Consider the following 23,274-nt stretch of genomic DNA (forward strand, 5'->3'; position numbering starts at 1 on the left):
TTGCAAATTCCACAAGTCTTTCACCTCTTTCATTTCTTTCACCCATTCCAAAATTTCCTATAGTTTCCATTTCTGTGCTGTTTTGTCTCTTTCAAACCTTAGCATTGAAGTCTCCCATAATGAGCATAGTGAGGTTCTGTTCATCTAGAAGTCTCTCAATTTCAGTGTACGTTTCTTCAACCTCTTCATCATTATGGCTCGATGTTGGTGCATATATCATTATAACCTTTAGTTTTTACCTCTTTTCTAAGAGGTACAAACTAAAGACTACAAGACTACTACTCAGGATTTTTATCCTGAGTAGTAGTCTTGACACCCTTTGTGATGTACTTTTGGATTCTGAATGTTGTTTTTAATATCTTTATTGACCAGAAAGCCAACTCCACCTTCATTCCTTTTCACTGTTTCCATTGGTGTACGGTAGATATCCACTTGATAAACTTGTGATTCATTTCTTTTTCTTGTTTCAGCCAAGCTGATGATATTCCAATTCACATTTCCTAAATATGACAATACAACAAAACAAAGCTAGTAATAAATGTTAATAATTAATAATAAAGCAATTGAGTTACCAAGGAGGTATTCTCTTTGCATGATAAAAGGTAAAATGACAAAGTAGTTTTAATTTTTTAAATTCCAAGTCTCAATTACCTTATTTATTATATTTCCATTTTGCACATCATGAAAGTGCATTCTGAGACAGACTATATTAATGAGTGTGAAAAACAAATGTGAATAAAACTGAATTTATATGTTTAATGTTTTCTACATCTGCTCTGCGGCTGTGAGTTACAATCTGTGGGGTACAAAAAACAGTGCATTCAGTGATCCATGTTGATTAGAAATTATCCAAAATTTGACTCTGATGTTATTCCTCCACCTTTAATAAATATTTTTAATTTTATTGTATGCTGTGCATTCAAAACATTATGACCTCCCCACCCATTTTAGCAATTGGCCATTCCTCCTCTTTGATAGCACACACATGTCATGGTGAGAACCAGTAAATGTAATATGGACTGCATGCCACAAACTCTCTGGTTTGTGGCATGCAGTCCATACAAAGTACTTGATTTACATGGGCAAAGGACATAAACAGACTTTGAAAAAGGGATGATTGTCATTTACTGGTTGAAGGTTGGCAGTATTACAGAAACTGCAAATCTTGTGGGCTATACACAAAGTGCTGTAGTTAAGGTGTTCCAACGGTGAACAAACAATGGACAGAGCAGTCACTAGGCTAGTGGCAGGCACTCATGCCTCATCTGTGGTGGTGAATATAGGCTCAGAATATAGGCTATCAGATCACCTTGTGTGATCTGATAGACAGAAAATGGTGGAGTAGCTGAGCATGGACTTTAACCAGGGGATGACTAGTCGTGTTTCCAAGACCACAACCCAATGAACCTTCCTCCATATCAGCTGCTGAGTAAGTTCCCAGTCAATGTACTTATGCTTATGGCCACCCTTCGCCACCAACACCTAAAGTTTGCATCTGAATGACGTCACTGAACCATTGATAACTGAAAAAAAAAGTTGCCTTTTCTGATGAATCATGTTTCCTGCTGTACTGTGTTAATGATAGATGGAGGTATGGAGACAAATTGTGGGGAGGAATCGCTCAAGGACACTAAGTTACATAGTTACTCAAGACACTGAGTTAACTATATAACTCAGTGTCCTGGTCCAGTAGAAACAAGCAGATGGTGACAGTATTTTGGTATGGGGGGGGATGCTCTCTTGGGAATTTCTTAGATCTCCTCATACCCCTGGACTGCACTCTGAATGCTAAAATCTACCTTCTGTTGTAGCTGATCAGGTACAACCCTTCATGGTGACTGTCTTTCCAGATGGCAGCTGTGATCCAGCAGGATAACTTTTCCTGTCCATTTGCTGGTATTGTTTGAGAGCGATTCATCAAACACAAAAGTGACTACTTTGGCTGCTGAATTTGCCAGATATGAATCCCATAGATCAGTGGTTCCCAAACTACTGAGATCTACGGACTGACCCTTCAAAAATCAAAAAAAGTTTATGGACCCCTATATATATGTGTGTGAGTTTCTCTGTATGTGTATATATGTACATGAACATTGGGTTTTCTGAAAATAAAATTCAAAGTTTTATGTTTAAAACAACTCAACTTTATTCTTATTTTTACATAAATATATAATAATAACTTTATTTACCATCAATTTGCTATACATAGAATAAATAATTTGACCAGTTCCAGAGGGTTCATTTTTTCAGACACCCCTGAAACTGGTCTACGGACTACCAGGGATCTGCAGACCCCAGTTTTTCTTGTTTTTTTTTTATGAAAACCCCAAACACGAAAGGTATCAAAACCTATAGTACTTAGTACCGTGCATGGGTTGAAAGAGAAGTATGGGGGGAGGGGGATGCTGGAAACTTTGCTCTAGAGACTAAACATGAGTTTCACCACTTCAAGCCTCCAATAAGCAAAGTGGTGGTATCTCACCGGTTGATGAAAGTCATCTACCACCTAGAATTTTTGGGAAACACTGCCATAGATCATCTCTGGGATTAAGTGGATTGACAGATCTAGTGTTCGGATCTTCCACCCTGGACTGTTGAAAACCTGTAGGGTGCAATCCTGGAGACATGATACAGCATACCTCCTGAAATGTTCAGAGGCATTACAGAATCCATGCCTTGTCATATGGTGGCAGTAATGGCTGAAAGAGGAAGACATTCTCCCTATTTGGTAAATGACCATTATGTTTTGACTGGATAGTGTATTATGTAATCATATAAATGATGGTATTTAAACATAGTCTTTTGCATGATTATATTAAAATATGATAATAATCAGATGTGAGGTGCTAAATATTTTGTTGGTTATATATATAAATGTTTAGGTATTGCCCCAAATATGATGTTGGCAAAGGTCTGCTCTGATGAGAATAAACCAAATGGTCAGTTTCAGATTCCTAATGATATTAAAGAAGTCAAGAAGTTTGTTATGAGCTTGCTTATAAGAAAAGTGAGTTCTTTATGTATAATTTGAATAATAATTATTAAACTCTACTTGTCAAATAAAACATAAAACACTAATCCAATTAACAGGAGATACATTGTACAAAAGATAACATTTAAAACATAGGACACAAATTATTCAGATGGATTAAACAATATACATATATATGTGTGCGTGTATCCCTATAATTAATAATGTTGCACAGCAAGATCTTCCGTACTCTTGACTAGAAATTTAGTGATCAGGATCAATTTGATAGTCATGTTTTCAAGTTGAGTATATAAACTGGAAATACAGCATTTTTCACAAACCTGAATTTATTAGAAGTTGATATTGGTTTGCTTCTCATCTTAAAAACAGGGATCCTCCAAATAGCAATGTTCTCAAAGTTCAAACAATCCATTAAACAAGTGTGTAGTAATATTTAATCTCTTTGGATTTTACTATTAGTTAAACTGTATAACTCTTTTTATATATCATGTTTTTGCCTTGATGCTTGTTGTCAAGATAACACAGATTGATGATAGAGCATATAAATTCTATTTGATTTCAGCATCTCAATGTAGATATATTGTAATACTTAACTATATTGGTTTATTTTTAATTATAAATATGTTGCCTGTTTGATTTCATCAAACAAACTTCCACCAAATTTTTGAAAAATACATTCACAACGCATCACATTCTCACAAGCCTAACAGTAGCGAGCATGTACTTTGACACTGAAAGTATATAATTGTTTTTAGTACCCAAAATATGGGTTAAATTTGTCGAAAGGAAAAAGGGATTAGTCTAATTAATGACTTCTTTCTAGTTTAGAACCAATAAGGATAGGTAAGAGGGTCAAAGATAAGTTGCAATATAATTTGTTTAGTTTGAAATACCCATTATTAATTTAAATTGACAATGGACTGTTATGGGCACTAACAATTTAGAAACCTAATTTCCTACAGATCAAAACTGTAACCAAAAGCAGATTTTAATAGCATGTAACTCATTTGTTAAATGTGTCTTAAAACAAATAATGTTTCAAAGTTTTATCTTTTAAAAAGTAAAGTTAACATGTTACTCTTTAATTTTTTTTAACAAATGGTTTTCTACTGAAGTGTAACCTGTTAGATGAAGCAGGCATTTAATTTGATTTAAGGATTGCATGTTTAATCTATAAGAAGCTGAATAATTGAAGTAAATTGTTATGTATAGTCCCTGTCAAAGAAGGTAAACATATGAAAAAATGTGTCACTTAGGCTGAGGGATCATTCAGTCCATTTTTGGAACACCTGAACCTGATTATGGTGGTAAAGGGAAACCCAAATTTAACTCAGAAACAGATTTAAAAAAGCGAATTGGCACAGTTGGATTTTTTAAAAAATTTATCCTTTAGGAACATGTTAAAAAAAAATGCAGTATCACTCAACCATCCCTGATACACTTAGTTTTTTGCGGGGGGGGGAGACACTTGTTGTTTTCATGAAGCATTTTTTTTAACGAAATATGCACAGTGCATCCCACTAATCCATGTACTAAACATTTTTTATTTATTTCTATTATTTGTATTTTATTTCTTTGAGATTAAATGTATCGAAGTATTTATTAAAGTATCTATATTCATAGCTAGTAAATTTTATGTAAAATCTGTTTATTTCAATGAACTTATTCTGAAACTTGGCGGGCGCATGAAATTTATAAAAAAAAAATTAAGGGGACTCAAGGTATAAAAGTTTGGAAATCTCTGAAATAGGGAGATTAGAGGGCTAAGTGAATAAAGTAATTACAAACCTGTAAGCTTGACTTCTGTTCCAGATAAAATAATGAAGTCAGTGGTTTAAGAAGTATTGCAGGATCATCTTGACAAGAATGCAATTGTATAACAATCATAGCAAGGATTTGTCAAGAAAAGATTTTATTTGATCAATTTGATTAGCTACTGTAACATAGTCAAAGGAACTGGTGAAAAGAAAATTATTTTTTTACGTCATATGCATTGATTTCAAAAAGGCATTTGATACTCTTCCACATGAAAGACTACTGTACAGATTGGATTAGTGTGGCATTAAGGACAAGTTACTGCTGTGGATAAAGGGATGGTTGAGTGACAGAAGACAGAATGGTTATTAATGGCTGCTGCCTTCATGGATTAATGTTATTAGTAGAGCATCTCAGGGTTCACTGCTGGGCCCCTTACTGTTTATAGTATTTTTTAACAATATTGATGTGAAGGTATATTGAGTTTAATGCCAAAGTTTGTTGATGATAGAAAAGTTGACAGAGTGGTTAAACACAAGAATAAGGTATGCTACTGCAACAAGATATAGAGAAAATACAAGAATAAGGTATGCTACTGCAACAAGATATAGAGAAAACACAAGAATAAGGTATGCTACTGCAACAAGATATAGAGAAAACACAAGAATAAGGTATGCTACTGCAACAAGATATAGAGAAATTAGGTAAATGGTGTAGGGCACTTGGGTTACAATAATCCCAAAATAACGTACCAATTTGGGTACAATGTTCAAGGTGGTAATGATAATGATGATTTGATGATTTTTGGTGCATTGGAAATGTAGGCCATGATGTGCCAGTTCCAAGATTAATGCAGATAAAAGATCATAGGTGACCTACAAATAGGCTACCATGTCAAAAGGTGTCACAAGGGCTCATCAGCCATCAACAAAAAAAAGAAGGTATCAGCTGACTGTGTCCTAAGTGGATCAAGCAAGAACAACACTCTCTTTACAAATCCTGTGCAGACTAGATTGCCATATTTCAATTACAGGCTTTATGTGATATAACTTATCTGTAGTCTGTTTGTTCCATATATCTTGCTATTGGGAGTATAGAATGTTAAGTATTATTTTCCTGTAGTCTATATAAGGAACTGAGAGGCCAAGATTATTTTTGGAGACTGCTGATTTGGCTGAAGTATCTTCCAAATTACCTCTAATTTCAGTGTGGTTGTGGATCCAGCATTAGTGGATGTCATATTCACATTCATTGAGAGGGTATATTTTCTGCTGAACTCAAGACAGAACTAGATGAGTAGTATATCTTATCGCAGACTGTAATGCACTTAATGAGTCTTTATGTATAATACAACATTAGTATTGGAATCATTATTGCTGCCATTGGTAACAACGTTCAAATTCTGCCACCATTGTTATAGTATTGACATAGGAACTTGAAAACTTGGGAAGTTTTCTACATAGTTTTGTTACAGTGTAATCAGTATCAGATGAGGCCTATAAACAATAATTTATAGAAATGCAAATGTCTTTTAATAATGTGACTTTATGTAGTATGTAACGTAATCTAAAAGAGTAGTTTGTACTGCTGTTAAATAAGCAGGATTAGCATAGCATTATTCTTTTCGATCCCTTAGTTTTGCATGTTGTTTTTAAATTAAATTTAGACTAAAATCATGGCTCAGGCTAGAGCAGCAAAGCAAAGGACTCAAATCAGCAGAAATGCATTGGTTTTGGAAGCTGCCTTTGGAAGTTCTCCTACAAATCAGGATTATGTTATGTTTGTTACATGTACCCTTTTTGCAAAACCATCTCTAGCAGGTCATGATATAGGCATAAGGGATGCCTTTATATCTCTTTGTTGCAAAGTGCATGAGGAGGTTATGTGTAAACTTGGCATTCTGATGAGATTATATTAGGGCTTGAAGAATGGGGATGATGCCCTCAAAGGACTAAAAGAGAAAGAGAGACCCATCAAGCACTTAGCTGCCCAGCCCAATGCTTGAGCCCATGCCCCAGCATCAGACAACACAAAGACATCCTCCACAGCAGCAGAGATCCTTGGTTCCACAGGAAGTAGCTACAGTTGGTGACTTTATTGTGAGGGAAGTGGGAAATATATTATGTAAAAAAGAACAGGTGAATTAGGGCTATGTCTGTCAAGGCTAAAGTTGATGACATTGTAGAGCAACTATTGTGTTTTAAAGGTTACACATCGGAACTAATGATATTAAGAGTAGAGCTGAGGATTTAATTAACATTAGAGCAATGTTGAGAAAGTTTGAGTTAGGATTGAAATTGAAAGTGTCTGTAATCCTGCCCAGACATGATAGAAGTGGGGGTACACAAGAGGTTTATGAATCAATTAAGCTCTGGAGAGACTATGCAAGCCTCTTACTGCAGAATGTACCATGTGTGTTAACAGGAGAGACTGTTTCTATAGGGATGGGGTACACTTAACTAGAAAGGGGGTGCAAGAATATTTGCTGATGCTGTTGAGGCAGTGTTAGGTTGGTCAGAAAACTGCTAGTCTGGGGGGGGGGGAGAAATACACAGGCTAATAGATTAACAATAGCTGCAAACTGAGGTGAAAGTGTGAAAGTGATTCTTACATTGCTTCTTTCAGAACATGTAGCAGCCTGAAAAACAAGGTGCCAGGGAATTTATGACCTCCTGGGGACCATTGTGGAACAAGCAAATACATGGGCTGTGTTAGGGTTACTAAGAATAAAAACAGTTGCAGGTATACTTGTATGTACACAAATGCTAGGAGCATAGTAAATTTGATGAATTTGAAATAGCGATCAAATCATCAAATGCACAAATTGTAGGGATATTAGTATAAATTGGTCAACTACTGAGTGCTGAACATTCAGGATGAAGGGTCTGTAGTCACGAATGGTTGTTAGTGTAGTATCTCTAATAGAGAGCTTTATAGTAACTGAAAAGAGGTTTCTAGTTCCCCAGCTTGGCCTAAAACTGAAGAACTAATGAAAACGTTGTCTATTTGAGTCTTTCCAGTTGTTGCTGTGAATAACAAGTGACTCTGACTTCTTCCTGGAGAAGGGATTAAAGTCTTGGGGCAGAAGCGACCGGCAGGTGAGGGGCATGCAAGACTCTGCGCAGGCACCTCCCCACCACCACCGCCTCAACACTCGCTCTCTGAGTACCTCCTTGCCGGGACAACTCCAGCTTTGAAAATTGTTAAAAAATACTTCTCATTGCAAAATTTATAAATGACTTTTATAGAATTATTAGCTAACTATTTAGCAACCTTTTTGTCATCAAAGGGAGAGTTACTTAGTACAAAGAAGCACATTATCGAAGTGCAATAAAAAATTGGTTTTTAATTTTAACACAAAAAGTAAATGTTAGATTTCAATCAGAATAGTTTTCCCTTGATAAGAATTGAATAATGAATAGCTAATGTGATTTTTAAATTTTTAGCTTGATTAGCAACAGAAATAGAGGGGAGGACACGAAAATTACTCACATTTTCCTGTCTGGCGCCACCATTTTTAATTTTAAAAATATTTTAAAATTACATTTTAAACCTACTCGTTGAGCTGTTTCCAACGGTTTATAATAAGCTATAGGTTGGTGACATTTTTGCCCCCTACCCCATTTCTCAGACAAATTTTTATCAACAACGATCAATATGGCATTATGTTGATGCACAAACCCATGCAAAATTTTAAGTCAATAGGTTGAGTGGTTCCAGAGATACAATGTTGTAGTCACGAATGGTCGTTAGTGTAGTATCTCTAATAGAGAGCTTTATAGTAACTGAAAAAAAGTTTCTAGTACCCCAGCTTAGCCTAAAACTGAGAAACTAACAAAAACGTTGTCTATTTGAGTCTTTCCAGTTGTTATTGTTGTTGTTGTGAATGACAAGTGACTCTGACTTCTTCCTGGAGAAGGGATTAAAGTCTTGGGGGGAGAAGCGACTGGCAGGTGAGGGCCGTGTGACAAATGGATGGACAAACAGGCAACCGAGTGACATTATAAAGGTCCTTCGTTAGACTACGGACCCCAAAAATGGTGTCACTCAGGTATAAGGGATACAGAATATAAATATGGGAAGAATGGGTTCAGAAAGAAGAGACAGGACAGGAGGAGGAGGAGAAGGGATTATGCTCTTAGTTAAGAAGCACATAAAATTTAAGGCATTGCCTCCAGTGAACATTGGTGGCCAATGCAATGTTGTGTCAATTCAGTGTGACATAAGTACTGGGAAAACAAAAATTATAGTAGGAGTGTGTTATAGGCCTAATGACTATGATGAGTGTAACGAACAGGTGGACCTGTAAATCATAATTTCTTATAATGGGTGACTTTAACTTTGCACATATTGAGGTCATTTCTGTGGATTTTTTTTTTGAATGATTGTTTCCTACATCACCATGTTAGAGAAGCAACAAAAAGCAATATCCTTGATCTGATTATTAGATCAAGGATATTGCTTATAGAATTATAATCAATATTCTTATCAATATTGCTTATAAAATCGAATCCTGTGGACACCCTCACACCACTTTTTGTTTGATGCATCCACAAGATGATTTTACAGTGACAAACCTATTATGAAAGTAGTCTTTAATTACATAATATATTTGTTTGCTGGATTTCTCCAGATGCAGAACCATTAGTACGTTATCCCACTGGATTGTGTCAAAGCAACTGCAGTGTTCACAAAGTTACCCAAGCAGTACTTTTCGTCCCAATTCTGTACAGTTGTTACCAAGTGTTGCAGTGCATCATCTGTTCTCTTTCCTGACATAATAAACTCATATTGGTTTTCTGATAAGCAATAATCACTTCATACACAATGCATTATTTGTGCAGCTAATATCTGTTTATACACTTTCCAATGAGCAATGCAATAGGGCGACAAGGACAGGGCTGTTTTAAGAACTCTCGGGCTGCCTCGGCGAATTTCCAAATGTGGCCCCTATTCAATTTAAATTTTGTTTTAATTTTTTTTGGGTCTCTCTTAGTTGCATTCCTAACCCTGTGTATTAAAAGAGCTACTCAAAACTATGCTCCATCACCACATCAAGGCGGAAACCCATGGATAGTTTTTTTTTTTTTTCTTTTTTAAGTTCTTTTTCTTGTTTGTTTTTTTTTTTTAATTTTTTTCTTTTTTAAGTTCTTTTTCTTGTTTGTTTTTTTTTTTAATTTTTTTCTTTTTTAAGTTCTTTTTAAAATTTTTTTTCCTTTTTAAAATCTTTAATTCGTATGAAATTTGTTCGAAATATAAAGAAAGTACTTATGGAAAATTTTAAGAAAATTTTTTTTTTACAAAAATTACAAAAGTGGTTTTTGACATTTCAAAGTAGCAAACTCCTGGATGACATCATTAAAATTGATGTTTTGTAAAAGCTCATTCTCTATTGCCATTAAACTTAAATGATTTAAATGCAACTGGTTCATATTATTTCTATATTCATTCTTTATAAACTTTAACTTTGAAAATAAACGTTCACTGCCGGCATTTGTCACCATCATGCTCAAAAAAATTCTCATTGCAATTTCAATATTTGGAAATACATTGAAAATGTTTTCCTGTTGCATGTGAGTGTACAATTTTTGAATACTTATACTTTCCTCTTTCTCAATTTTATTGCCAGAGTTGTTTTTGTGTCAATCAAATCGAAAGTTATATAAGATTTGAAATGAATATGTTCAGAACTCAGTTATTTGCCATTTAAATCTACGTGTTAAAAAGCAGCTAACTTATGAGAGTTATTTTTTTTCATTCTCACCAAATAAATGCAGGTGTTCTAAATCAAGGCGCCTCCGTAGCCAGGTGGGAAGGAGCACACGCTTCTTGATTAGACCGGGGTTCGAGCCCGTCACCACCAAATACGGAGGATGAGGAAAGGTCAAGGCAATGACCACCGCATATTCCCGGAGCAATATGGCCTTAGTTGCTAATGTTCCTAAAAACCAAACAACAACAGGTGTTCTAAAAAACCAAAGTTGTCATACACTTCTTTGTATGCTTTACCACGTTTTACTAAATTATATATTAGAGAATCTATTTTATTGATAAATATGTTTCTATTTTAAATTTTTGACCACTCTGCAGAACTTTGCCTTCACCACCCTCCATGAAAAAGCTAAAATGGCTACTCTTTTTTTACATGCTTATAAGAATCGCAATAGTCCTTAATACAAGATTTATCTTTTGCTCTCTTTTAATTAATGATTAAATTAATTTAATGATTTAATTAATTTAACAGCCACTGATAGGTTGATATTCTCGTTTTGTAAATTTATATTTGTTTTGTTAATACTGCTTAAAATATCATTCCAGAAAATTGTTAAAAAAGTTTTTTCTAACTCATCCATTTTATTTCTGGTTCCTAACTCATCCATTTTATAATGTAAATGTTCAGCAGTAAGACAGGTTTCAGACGTTTGAGTTTTATCATTTAGAAGTTCATCCAGAGCTTTCTTTATATTTTTGTAACCATCATGAAGCACAGTGATAGCATCTGCATGTGCAGACCAGCGAGTTTTTGATAAACTTATCACAACTTTTAGGTGATAGCCTAAATTTGAAATCAATATTTCCCAATGACGTGTGGATGACGAAAAAAAAATGTAGCAGCCTGAAAAACATTGTACATATTTTGAATAAAATTAAAGTAAATCATAATGCTTGAGCTACATTCTACCGCTTGCAAACCAATTAACTTCATGGAATGCCCCGTGCATGGTATATATAAGGCAAACTCGTTTATCTCTTTAATTCGGGCTTGCAATCCTGAATAATGTCCTGACATATGCATTGTTCTATGACTGACCTCTACAGTTTATCAATGCAATATCATTATCTTTTAAAAATGAAGTAACCACATCAGAAAGATGATTTGTTGTATGCTCATGAATTGGAACAAACTGCAAAAAAGTGTTCTATTGGACCATCGTTTTTTACATATCGGATAATAAAAGTTAATTGGTCAACGTAGGACACGTCAGGTGTAGAGTCTACTGAAATAGAAAAATATTTTGCTTTTTGTATTTCAGCTACAATCGTAGCCAACAGTTTTGATCCCATTATGTTAATAAATTCTTTGCATATTGTAACAGACAAATATGACGGGTTTCCTTTTCCAGCATTACCATATTTTTTAATATGGTCACACAAAAACAGATCAAATTGGCTAAGTAGCTCCATAATTCCCAAATAATTTCCGTTTCTTACAGAACCAATATTCTGGTTATCACCTCTGAAAGGAAGCCCCCTCAATGCTAAAAATTTAACAACGAATACTATTCTTTTTAGCACTTCCTTCCAATATCAATGTTCATTTTTAAACTGAATTTCTAATTGTGTGCCAATACACAGAATCTTTTTTTTTTTTTTTTTGGAATAATACGTCATCATGCATTTTCTATGTTCTTGTTGATTTTCATGCTCTGTAGCAGCTTTTGCAGAATGCTTCCAATCATTAAATCCGCTTATATTAAATGCAGACGTGGAATATGAAAATAACTTACACACAAAACAGTATACACTGGTGTTCAAAGAAAGTGTATCACCTAGGAATTTCACATTTCTAACACTTTTTCACGATGGTATGTTGCATTAATGACTAGCATCACAAATAGAAATATAAACAAAAGATATTTATTAATAGTGAAGGCAAAGTTAAGTAATATTTGACAGGTACTCCCAAAATATTTCATAAATGAGCATTTGTCAATGATATATAGGAATTTTGCTAGCAGGAAAAAGGAGGTGATTGTCCCTCTGTATAAGGCAATGTTCAGGCCACACCTTGAGTACTGCCTACAGGTCTGGAGGCTTCATTTTAGGAAGGATGTAGATTTGCTTGAACGTGTATAGAGAAGGGCAACAAGATTGGTGAGGGGAATGAAGGGAACAGAGAGGCTTAAGTTCTGCAAATTGCAGTGGTTGGAGACTAGGAAACTGCGCGGTGATCTGATTGAGATGTATAAGGCCTTGAATGGGTTGAGCATGCTGAATTCTGATGGGATCCTTCACTTGTTCAGGTTACGAACCTAAAGGGGCATAAATTCAAATTAAGAAAAGACAGATGTAGAATAGATGTGCGGAAATTTGCCTTTAGCCAGCGGGTGGTTAATTGCTGGAACAAACTTCCATCTGTCGTGGAAGTTGATAGGTTAAATAAATTTAAGGAGGAACTAGACAGACATTTGGAGGAAATGTGTGATTTTTTTATTTTATTTATTTTTTCTGGCTGATGCTGCATAAACTTATACACTTGCTTTCTTGCATCACATGCCACTACTACTACTATTTGCAACCTTTATACAACAGTTTTGGTAAACACGACAATTATGGCTGAAATGTTATCAGAAACCTTCAGTTTGCTTCAATTTATCATTTTAAATGGAAAACAAAATGAAAAGTTCAACAGGTGCAAACTTATATTTAGTTGAACCGCCTCTGGCCATGATGACAGCAGCACCCCGTTGAGGCATTGACAAGATCAATTTCTGAAGATAATAAACTGATAAAGTTTGTGTTTCCAAACACGAATTATGGCTTCCTGAAGTTCACGAAAGGTCTTTGGTTTCTTTCTGGCAACTGCAGATTTCACATGATGCCAACAGTTCTCTATAGGATTTAGGTCCGGGCTGTTTCCTGGCCAGTTGAGTTGTCATGGACTGTTCTTCCAACCATTTATTCACCTGTAACAAATGTAAACACATTACTGTTGAACCTCTAACGCAGAAATGAGCTAAAATAACTACAGACATGCCTACTTACACTTTTTGCCCGATGACAAGGAGCAGAGTCATCCTGAAAGATGCAGTTACTTGGCAGGTTGAAATGGTCTCTAATGGTTGGCAGCAATTTGCCTTCCAATATAGCCAGGTACCCATTGGCATTTACAGAATCTTTTATAAACTGCAGTTGGCCTGCTCCGCGATACGAAATGCACCCCATATCATTTGGCTGGTAGGGAATTTCACTGTAGACACCATACAGTCTGGATGGTATTTTTCACCACGTCTGTGGCAAGTTGTTTGTCTCCCATCAGAGCCATGCAGGTTGAATTTCTTCTCATCCGAGAAAATAACTAACTTCCACTGCTCGGGGGTCCATTTGACATGCTCTTTACACCAAATTAATCAGGCCTTTTTAATTTTTTGTGTGAGGAGGGGCTTCTTCTTAGGACGGCGGACTACAAGTCCATTTTTGAAGAGGCATCTTCTGACTGTTACTGCACTTGCTACCACTCCCATATGTTCTTCGCATTCTCTTTTCAGCTCAGACGAAGAAGCTTTATGGTTTTTAAGGCATAAGTGACTCATTTGCATTTGGTTCCTTTTTTCCTATCAGCAGAACCAGTATTCTTGAGTTTGGAAAGAAATTTACTCACTATCGACTGATTACAAGACACTCTATAAGCAATATGATGGGAAGAACATCCTTCCTCATGTAAAGCAACAATAGTATTCTTTCTTTGTGGCGTAAACTGCACGTAACTCGCCATCCCGACACAATTAAGGAGTGACTACAACTCTTGCAGAGCGTGCTTATATAGCTGAAAGCAACAGCTGATGCAATATTACATCATCACCTATGCATGTCAATCTTATCTGATGCAATTTGTAAGAAATATTGCCATATACTTTGCCATATTTCACAATCACAGTTTTAAGGGGTGATGCACTTTCTTTGAACACCAGTGTACATTTCCCTGCAATGGTGAATATATAAGCCACTGTAAGTTTACTATCTCCCCGTTGTATAATTTTTGCTTAAACATAGCTTGGGTTCGATAGTACCATCAGCAGCCTTATATATATACGTACTGATTTGATAAGATCACATTCTCTGTTTTGACAAAAAGATGGACCTTTTTCTATCCAATAGGATGTAAATTATTATTTACAGGAGGCCACAATGCAGGATCAGAACTTATGCTTATAATATCATAAATTTGATCAGAACTTATATTACTTACATTATGAATTTCATCAAATCGCACTTTTTCGGAAAGATTAATTTCATTTTCATGTACATTTTCCAAAGCTTTTGATGTAATAGGTATGGCTTAATACTGCATCTTTCTGGATGGATAATACTATTTTGTTTTTCTTCAGCACTGGAGGCTGTAGAAGTTGAAGGACAATCATTGCTGTTCGTTGCGGTAACTGAATCCAAACCTGTTTTAATAAAGAAAGTTGTAATTTTTGGAAGCTGTTTAGTCATTTCTTCTTGATGCTTTGCCTTTTTTCTTTTTGCAGCACCACTTTCGAAAATCCGTTTCATTTTAAGATATTATCTGATATAAATGACCAACAGGACATAAAATACAAAGTAAAATACTATATTGGTGAAGACTGACTGATTAATTATATGACAAATAATAGAACCAGTATGGTGGCCAACTGCAATAACACTGACGACATTGCGGCAAATCTACAAAATACAGTTCACCGAGCAATAAATTTGTTGACCGGCAGTGAACCTATAAGGCATCTGTGACATCACTTTGCATGCAGGAAGCTTTGCACGGAGCTTAGCAGACACTTTAAAAAAAAATTATAATTATATTATATAATTATAATTACATAATATATAAGGTGCCTCCGTAGCCAGGTGGGAAGGAGCAACAGTGCGTAGCACACGCTTCTTGATTAGACCGGGGTTCGAGCCCGTCACCACCAAATACGGAGGATGCGGAAAGGTCAGGGAATGACCACCGCATATTCCCAGAGCAATATGGCCTTAGTTGTTAATGCTCCTAAAAACCAAAACAACAACAACAACATAATATATATATATATATATTAATAATGTATAATTATATATATATTATTAATTTATAATCATAAGCGAGAATTAAATTTGTTAATTATTTTTATAAATATTAATATTTTTGGCACTTTAAACTATTTAAAGAAAGCCAAAAACATTATTCATATATCATTATGTTTTGTGTTTGCGGTGCTTTGGACCGCAATGTAACATATAGGACAGAGGATCTTTTAAAAAATTATTTAAGATCAACAACTGAGGTCCCTGGCATCGACCCTGGTGCACCCATGCATTAAAACGGTCCAGGATAAGGAGTCCATGCTGTTCCTAGGTGGTTTTGCTGGTGATTTTAAAAGTAGTTTCAGTAATGCATCCTTCCAGGGTAGTGGGAAAATTCCATTTCTGAGACATGCATTAAATGTTCTCAACAGATATGATGGTATAATCTTGAAGCTATGCTTGAAGGCCTCACCTTCAATCAAGTTCATCCCTGGGCATTTGTTATTTTGGTTTCTTCCTATTGCCATTTCTAGTTCTTCCATTCAAAAATCAGCCTTCTCACCTACTCCCTGATGAGCTTCATTCTGCATCCTCATTCTGTCAAACGTTTCTGAACTGTGTTCATCAGTTCCAACAAACTCTTGCTCTTCTACAAAGTGCTAGGATTGTAACCACATTTTCAACCCATGTTATAGTGAACGTAGCCATTCTTTTTGATCGAGTTCACCACATCTCCAGCGGGGGTTTTCGATTTATTAGTCCAAAATTTATATACCAGCCCCCCCCCAAGGGTCTCTGTTTCCACTTGTTTAAACAAGAGTTCTTTCCGTGATTTAAATTTTTCCTTTGTAACTGTTCATGTGTAGGTTCTTTTCAACTGCTGATATTCGAATCTGAGTTGTTGCTGACGTTCAATCAAAACAGATAATTAAGACATTCTCATGTATTCTCTTATTTACCCAACACACAATCACTCATTACAGCACTGAATGTAGACAGCCAACACAATTTTTTCATGTGGTTGCTCATTCATGCTCACTTGTCCTGTGCAGTCATACCTGGCTAGTCACAAGAACAGAAAAAAACTGGGAGGAGGGAGCAGTGGTGAGAGAGGGGTGGAGGCTAGAATTTATTACTAAGAGGCATGGTATTTATCAGGACTGAGAAATATCCCTGCCATATAATTGATGCTATTCATGTTTCCCTCAAGCAAAACTGAGGGGGGTCCCCCCTCCATCCAGTATAACCATAGAATATTATGGAACTGACGGTGGTGAAGGAGGTTTTTTATTTTTTTTTGTTGTTGTTAGTGAATTTCTTTACTTCTCCAGTTTGTCCTCCCCTGTGGTTATCTTGTTGTTTGCATACTCCTCTCACAACAAACTTAAACAGTGATCACCCATGCAAATTGCCATAAGTTAATATGCAATCAGGAGTGGGACCCAGAAGTAGAAGAGAGGAGGGTCGTACCTAAATGTAATAGTTTTATCTTAGTCAGGCTGGTAGTTCACTCCTCTACAGCAAATATCATCCAGTTCCCAAGGATCTCTCATCGCATTTTGGGATAGTAGAGGATTCCCCCCCCCCCATCCAACCAACAGGTGGAGCCTGTCAATACAAATATACAAAATTCTTTTAATATTTGGATCAACAGGCATGTGAGGGGGGACAAGATCCTCACGTCCTGCTTCAATAATTTTGGTTGAATTTAGAATTTGGGGGTTGTTCTTGAGTAGTTTTCCTCCCCTGCTAGTCAAGATCTTTCACAATCTTTCACAACATGAGAGTCTCAGTCTAACATATTCTACAAGCAGTCTCTCTCTCTCTCTCTCTCTCTCTCTCTCTCTCTCTCTCTCTCTCTCTCTCTGACACACACACACTCCAGGTAATTATGGCAAGACGGCACCATTCACTTTGATAGGCCCCAAGGTCTTGGTTTATAAGTCACATTTGATAGTTTACTGTCACATCTGGTGGGGGGGGAGAGAGAGCTGTGCTGGAGTCAGATTCAGGTTTGTGTTGTGTGATCAGTTACTATTGTGGTGGTGTTTATAGCCTGATGTAGGATTTACCTGTGAGCTACAAAGACTGCCTGCAAGTACTCAATCAGTGCTTTGTAATATAGCTCTTCAGTTATGAAGATATGTCCATAGTTTCTGAGTAACGTTGTAATGGGGATCATCCACAGTTGTAATGGGGATCATCAACTAATCCAAAGCCAAAAAGAGTAGCCCTGTAAGAACACCCAGTCATAATAAATGTGGTATACATTCCGGGTTCATACCAGGTTGTGTGTTTAGAGTATATCAGGTCAACCTTGGGATAAACCTTTTAGTTGTCTTCCTCTTTGTTGTCTGGTTCCATTTGCCCTGCCACATTTGATGTAATTTTGTGGCTATTTATTTTCTTTCCTGCTTGACAGAATTGTCCAGATTTAGTGTAATACCCATGAAATTAGTGGATATATATCTTTTTTAATCTGTAATGTAACTGACTTTTAATAATCAACAAGTCTGGTTTGGTTTTTTTTTTTTTTTTTAGGAGCATTAGCAACTAAGGCCATATTGCTCCGGGATATGCGGTGGTCATTCCCTGACCTTTCCGCATCCTCCATATTTGGTGGTGACGGGCTCGAACCCCGGTCTAATCAAGAAGCGTGTGCTACGCACTGCTGCGCCTTCCCACCTGGCTACGGAGGCGGCCTGTACAAGTCTGGTGGCAGGGTACTAGTCAGTACCCTGCCGCCAGACCTGTTGATACTTGGAGTACTTGGAGGGCAAGGGTGCTCATGGTGCAGTATGTTTGGGCTATTGTTAAGACTAGAATTCTAATGTACGAATTCTAATCCACTCCTCTTTAGAACATATTTTTTGCTTGTCCTTGACTATGGCTGCATCTGGGCAACCAGATTCAAGCACCATAGCTTATTACAGGTAGAAAGACTGCTTTGTATATGAGAGACTGGGTTTTCTTTTTGAGGCCCAGAAGAAAGAATTTTTATGGTTTTCGCCAGGATTACACGGCACATTCCTGTTTTCTTGTCATCATCATCTGTCATCGTTCTGCTATTCCACGGGTCGACGTACGAAGCCTTGCCACCATGCCCTATCCATATACTTCTCTCCATCATTGATTTCACTCCAGTTTCCTCCTCTCTTAATGACATCGGTCTTTATCATGTCTTGCCATCTCATTCTTGGTCTCTTGTCCTTTAATTGTAAATCAAACATTCTTCTTGGCAAACGCCTCTCATTCATCCTCTTGACATGTCCAAACCATTTCAAACGGGACCGTTCAACCCTACTCTGGAATTTTTCAACCTGAATTCTCTTCTTAATCACATTATTTCTGATTTTTTTGCGTCTTGTCTTTCCGGCTATGCTCCTCACAAATCTCATTTCTGTTCCGTGCATTCTGCTTTCATCCTTTTTCCTCATAGTCCAAGTTTCAGCATACATCAGAATTGGTACATAATAGGCCTGATATATAACCTTCTTACACTTTGGTGGTATGTTCCTGTTCCAGATCAGATCTCTTGTCTGCCTATAGAAATTCCCACCCGCTTGTATCCTTCTACTTATTTCTTCGTCTATCACTCGTCTTTGTAACGGTGCTTCCTAGATACTTGAAGTTGTTAACCATTTTTAGCTGTTTCCCTTCCATTGTAATGTGTCTGTCAAGCTCGCCACTCCTCTTTAGAACCATTACTTCACTCTTCTCCTGACTGAAAACCAGTACAAATTCATTGGCCACTAGCCCATATATTAACTTGCCACTGCACTTGTTCCCTGCTCTCTCCCTGTATGCAGAGATCATCTGCAAAGAGCATGACTTTTATCTGGTCCTTTCCAAGTTGTTCCACCACTCTACATTGCACATCATTCATAACAGCTAAGAATAGTAGTGGTGACAGGACACCTCCTTGCCTCAAACCTGATATTATTTTGAAGCTCTCTGTCAATCCCATCACTGTTGTTACTTTGCTCACTTTATTGGTGCATATACTCTCAGTTCTCTCCACAAGATGTTTCTCTATCCCCTTTGTGGGAGGTTTGAGAAATCTCCCACACTTTATCTCTCTCTTTACGGCATCAAATTCTTTCTTTATATCCAAAAATGCCATCCATAATTCTTTATTGTGTTTGTACGGCTTTTCCATCAGTTGCCATACTGTTCCTCGGCCATCCTATTTTCAGTTTTTCATCTTATCTTTCACACTAACATTCTCTCATACAGCTTACTCACATGTGATGTCACATGACAGCATTAATAGTAAACTATTTAAATTGGGACTGTCTCCTATTCCACTTTGTGTGGGGCTAAATGGAGTGATTATATATTACTTGAGTGTCACTACCATTTGGACTATAGACAAGAACTTCAGCTTATTGCAGGAATCTTCACTAGTGAAAATAAATCCTTACTTGTTCTTGCATTTAATGCTCTTAATACATTAGCTACATGTCTTCAAAAGGTGATATGAACTTCGATCAGTTTACTCAAGATAGGGCGTCTCCGTAGCCAGGTGGGAAGGAGCAGCAGTGCGTAGCACACGCTTCTTGATTAGACCGGGGTTCGAGCCCGTCACCACCAAATACGGAGGATGCGGAAAGGTCAAGGAATGGGAATGACCACCGCATTTCCCGGAGCAATATGGCCTTAGTTGCTAATGCTCCTAAAAACCAAATAACAAACAACAAACAAACTCAAGATAGACTGTTGTTCTTGTGATTTTTTTGTACCTCGGGGTTGGTGTACTGAAAAGCTATGATTTCTCACAGTGACTACTTCTATTAGATGTTAACAATGTTTTGTTATATTTTAGAACTACTTTGGGAATTCTACTGCCCCTGAAGATTCTTCTATTTGATCCTTGGGAAAGCTACTCCAGTGGATTTACCTTTTGGACTTGTATTGTGGGGAACTGTCGAAGCCAACTCGAACTTACTATTGATTATGTATAATGTATATATATTTGTTAATACTGAATCTTGCACTGTTAATGGAGTGTGATGAGGTGATATTTGGTCCATGATCTTTGGCCTCTTTCCTCAAAGAAGACACAGAAATGTCCCTGACAAGCTTTCTTTGTTTGCTGATCCTGATACTAGGATCAGATTTTTCGTAAGTGCCAGGTACCAATCAAATAACAGAACAGCACACAAAATTTAGACACAAAACACTACATGTGCATAGTAGTGGTAGTATTGGAGGCATGTGATGCAAGAAAGCCAGCAAATGAGCTTATGTAGCATCAGCCAAAAAAAAAAAAATAAATAATAATTTCACACATCCATTCCCTCTAAAAGTTTGCCCAGTTCTTCCTTGAACTTATTTAAGCTGTCAACTTCCACGACAGATGGAAGTTTGTCCCAGCAATTAACCACCCGCTGGCTAAAAGCACATTTCCACACATCTATTCTGCAACTGTCTTTTCTCAATTTGAATTTATGCCCACTCGGGTTCGTAATCTGAGCAAGCGGAAGAATCCCATCAAAATTCGGTGTGTTCAACTTATTCAAGGCCTTATACACCTCAATCAGATCACCTCGCAGGGGCCTACTCTACAGCCGCTACAATTTGCAGAACTTAAGCCTTTCTTAGGTAAGAGGACCCCCTCTCACCAATCTTGATGCCCTTCTCTCTACATGCTCAAGCAACTCTACATCCTTCCTAAAATGAGGTCTCCAGACCTGTATGCAGTACTCAAGGCATGGCCAAACTATTGCCTTATAGAAAGGGATAATCACCTCCTACTAGCAAAATTCCTGTATATCATTGACAACACCCTCTGATCTGCTCTGGCAGCCTGTCTGCACTACTCAGAAAATTTCATATCTGACTGCACAATTACTCCCAGATCTTTTTCATTTTCGATCACACAGTTGGTGCATTTCTCTGGGGTTACTACTACAGTTGGTGCATTTCTCTGGGGTTACTACTGCCCATGCGTAGAACGTTGCATTGGTCAATGTTAAACTTCAGTTGCCATTTCTCAGCCCATCTGCCCAAATTTTCTAGATCCTGTTGCAGTAGCACACTGTCATTAACAACCCTTCCAACCCAACCTTTGTATCATCTGCAAATTTCAACTTTAAGCCTGAAATACCATCATCAATATCATTGATAAATAAACAAAATAACAGTGGGCCCAATACCTAACTCCACGGACTCCACTAATAACATTAGTCCACGAAGAGCAGCATCCATTGATTACTACTCTCTGTCTTCTCCCACTCAACCGTCCTTTTATCCATTGAAGCAGCTTACCCTTAATACCATACTGCTCCAATTTGTACAGTAGTCTTCTCTGTGCAACTGTGTCAAAATCTTTCCTGAAATCCAAGTATATGATATCAAAATTATTTTTTGCATCCAGTTCCTTTGTAACCATATCATATTACCAATCAAATTGGTCAGACAAGACTTCCCCTTAACAAACCCATGCTGTATCTGAACTGTAAATGCAGTCTTATCAAGATGATCCTACAATGCTTCTTTAACCAGTGGCTCCATTATTTTCCGCAGAACAGAATTTAAACTAACTGGTCTATAATTACTCCTGTCACCCTTAGATCCCCCTTGTGGATTGGGGATACATTTGCAGTCCATAGGGACTTCCCCTGAGTCCAAGGAGGCTCTCATAATTATGGCTAAGGGTTTGCTTACTTCCTTTTCTGCCTCCTTTAATATAACTGAATTGATCCCATCCACCTTAGGTGCCTTTCTTATGTTTAACTTCAACAATTTCTCCTCCACTTTGCTCTCAGTTATTACAAAATCATTAAGCACCCTGTTATAGTTTGATAAATTTCTGGCATTTTGCTCCCTTAATAACTCCTCATGTATGAATATAGATTCAAAATACTCATTCAGATTATCAGCTATCTGAGCGGGATCATCAACAGTCGAATGATCGATATCATGTGGACCAATCTGATTGATCCCTTTTCTTCTAGAGTTTACTTGGTAATTTGGAATCTCCTCTTTTCGATCTTCTCTGGCTTAAAATCTCTCTACCTCATTCTGTCAAATTCATTTGCTACCTCTACCGTTCTCCCAACTCCACTAATCACTTGGTGCTCTTTGACTTCCTCTCTTTGCAACTTGACTTTCTCCGGTCCAACTTTCCTAACAGTGGGGTAATTTTCCTTGGTGATTTAATGTTCACAGCTCCAGCTGGCTTCCATTTTCTAGTCACACCGACCCAGCTGGTCAAGATGCTGAGGCTTTTGCAATTACTAATGGCCTTGCACAGATTGTTTATTTACCTACAAGAATACCGGACAATCCTAACCATACAACCAACATGCTTGATCTTTTTCTCACAAACAATCCTTCTAAGTACACGGTCGAAATGAGTGGTCCTTTAGGCACCTCCATTCACAACTTTGTGATTGTCTGTTCTCCAATGGAGCCTATATCTCATGGCTGTTCCCAACCTCGTGTTGTTTGGTATTACAAGAATGCAAAATGGAATGATCTGCGAGAATTCTTTTCTTCTTTTCCTTGGTCGGATTACTGTTTCAAAACTTCTGATGTCAACGTTTTCTCAGATCGTGTCAGTGAAATTATTCTTCTACGAATGGAATCCTTTATCTCACACTCCACTTTAAAATCTCGTCCTTTATCTAAACCTTGATTTTCCAATAAATGTGCTAAGGCTGTTCAAGAGAAGAAAGTTACATATCGTAATTGGCTTGTTTCCAATTCTTCAGTTTCATTTTCTGCCTACACCAAAGCTTGCAATAAGTGTAAAG

The 23,274-nt window shown here is 37.0% G+C and overlaps 1 protein-coding gene across 1 annotated transcript in view; it reads left to right on the forward strand.

Annotated features, from left to right (window-relative positions):
- LOC150083282 (DNA polymerase kappa-like) overlaps nucleotides 1-23,274 on the forward strand; it is a 217,657-nt gene that overhangs the window by 108,747 nt on the left and 85,636 nt on the right. The window contains 1 exon segment of the mRNA XM_090378460.1: nucleotides 2,883-3,007. Coding sequence (XP_090234586.1) covers nucleotides 2,883-3,007 — 125 coding nt within the window.

Source organism: Mastigoproctus giganteus, chromosome 7 (genome assembly GCF_048544385.1).
Source record: "Mastigoproctus giganteus isolate SK-2022 chromosome 7, ASM4854438v1, whole genome shotgun sequence".
NCBI lineage: Eukaryota > Metazoa > Arthropoda > Arachnida > Uropygi > Thelyphonidae > Mastigoproctus > Mastigoproctus giganteus.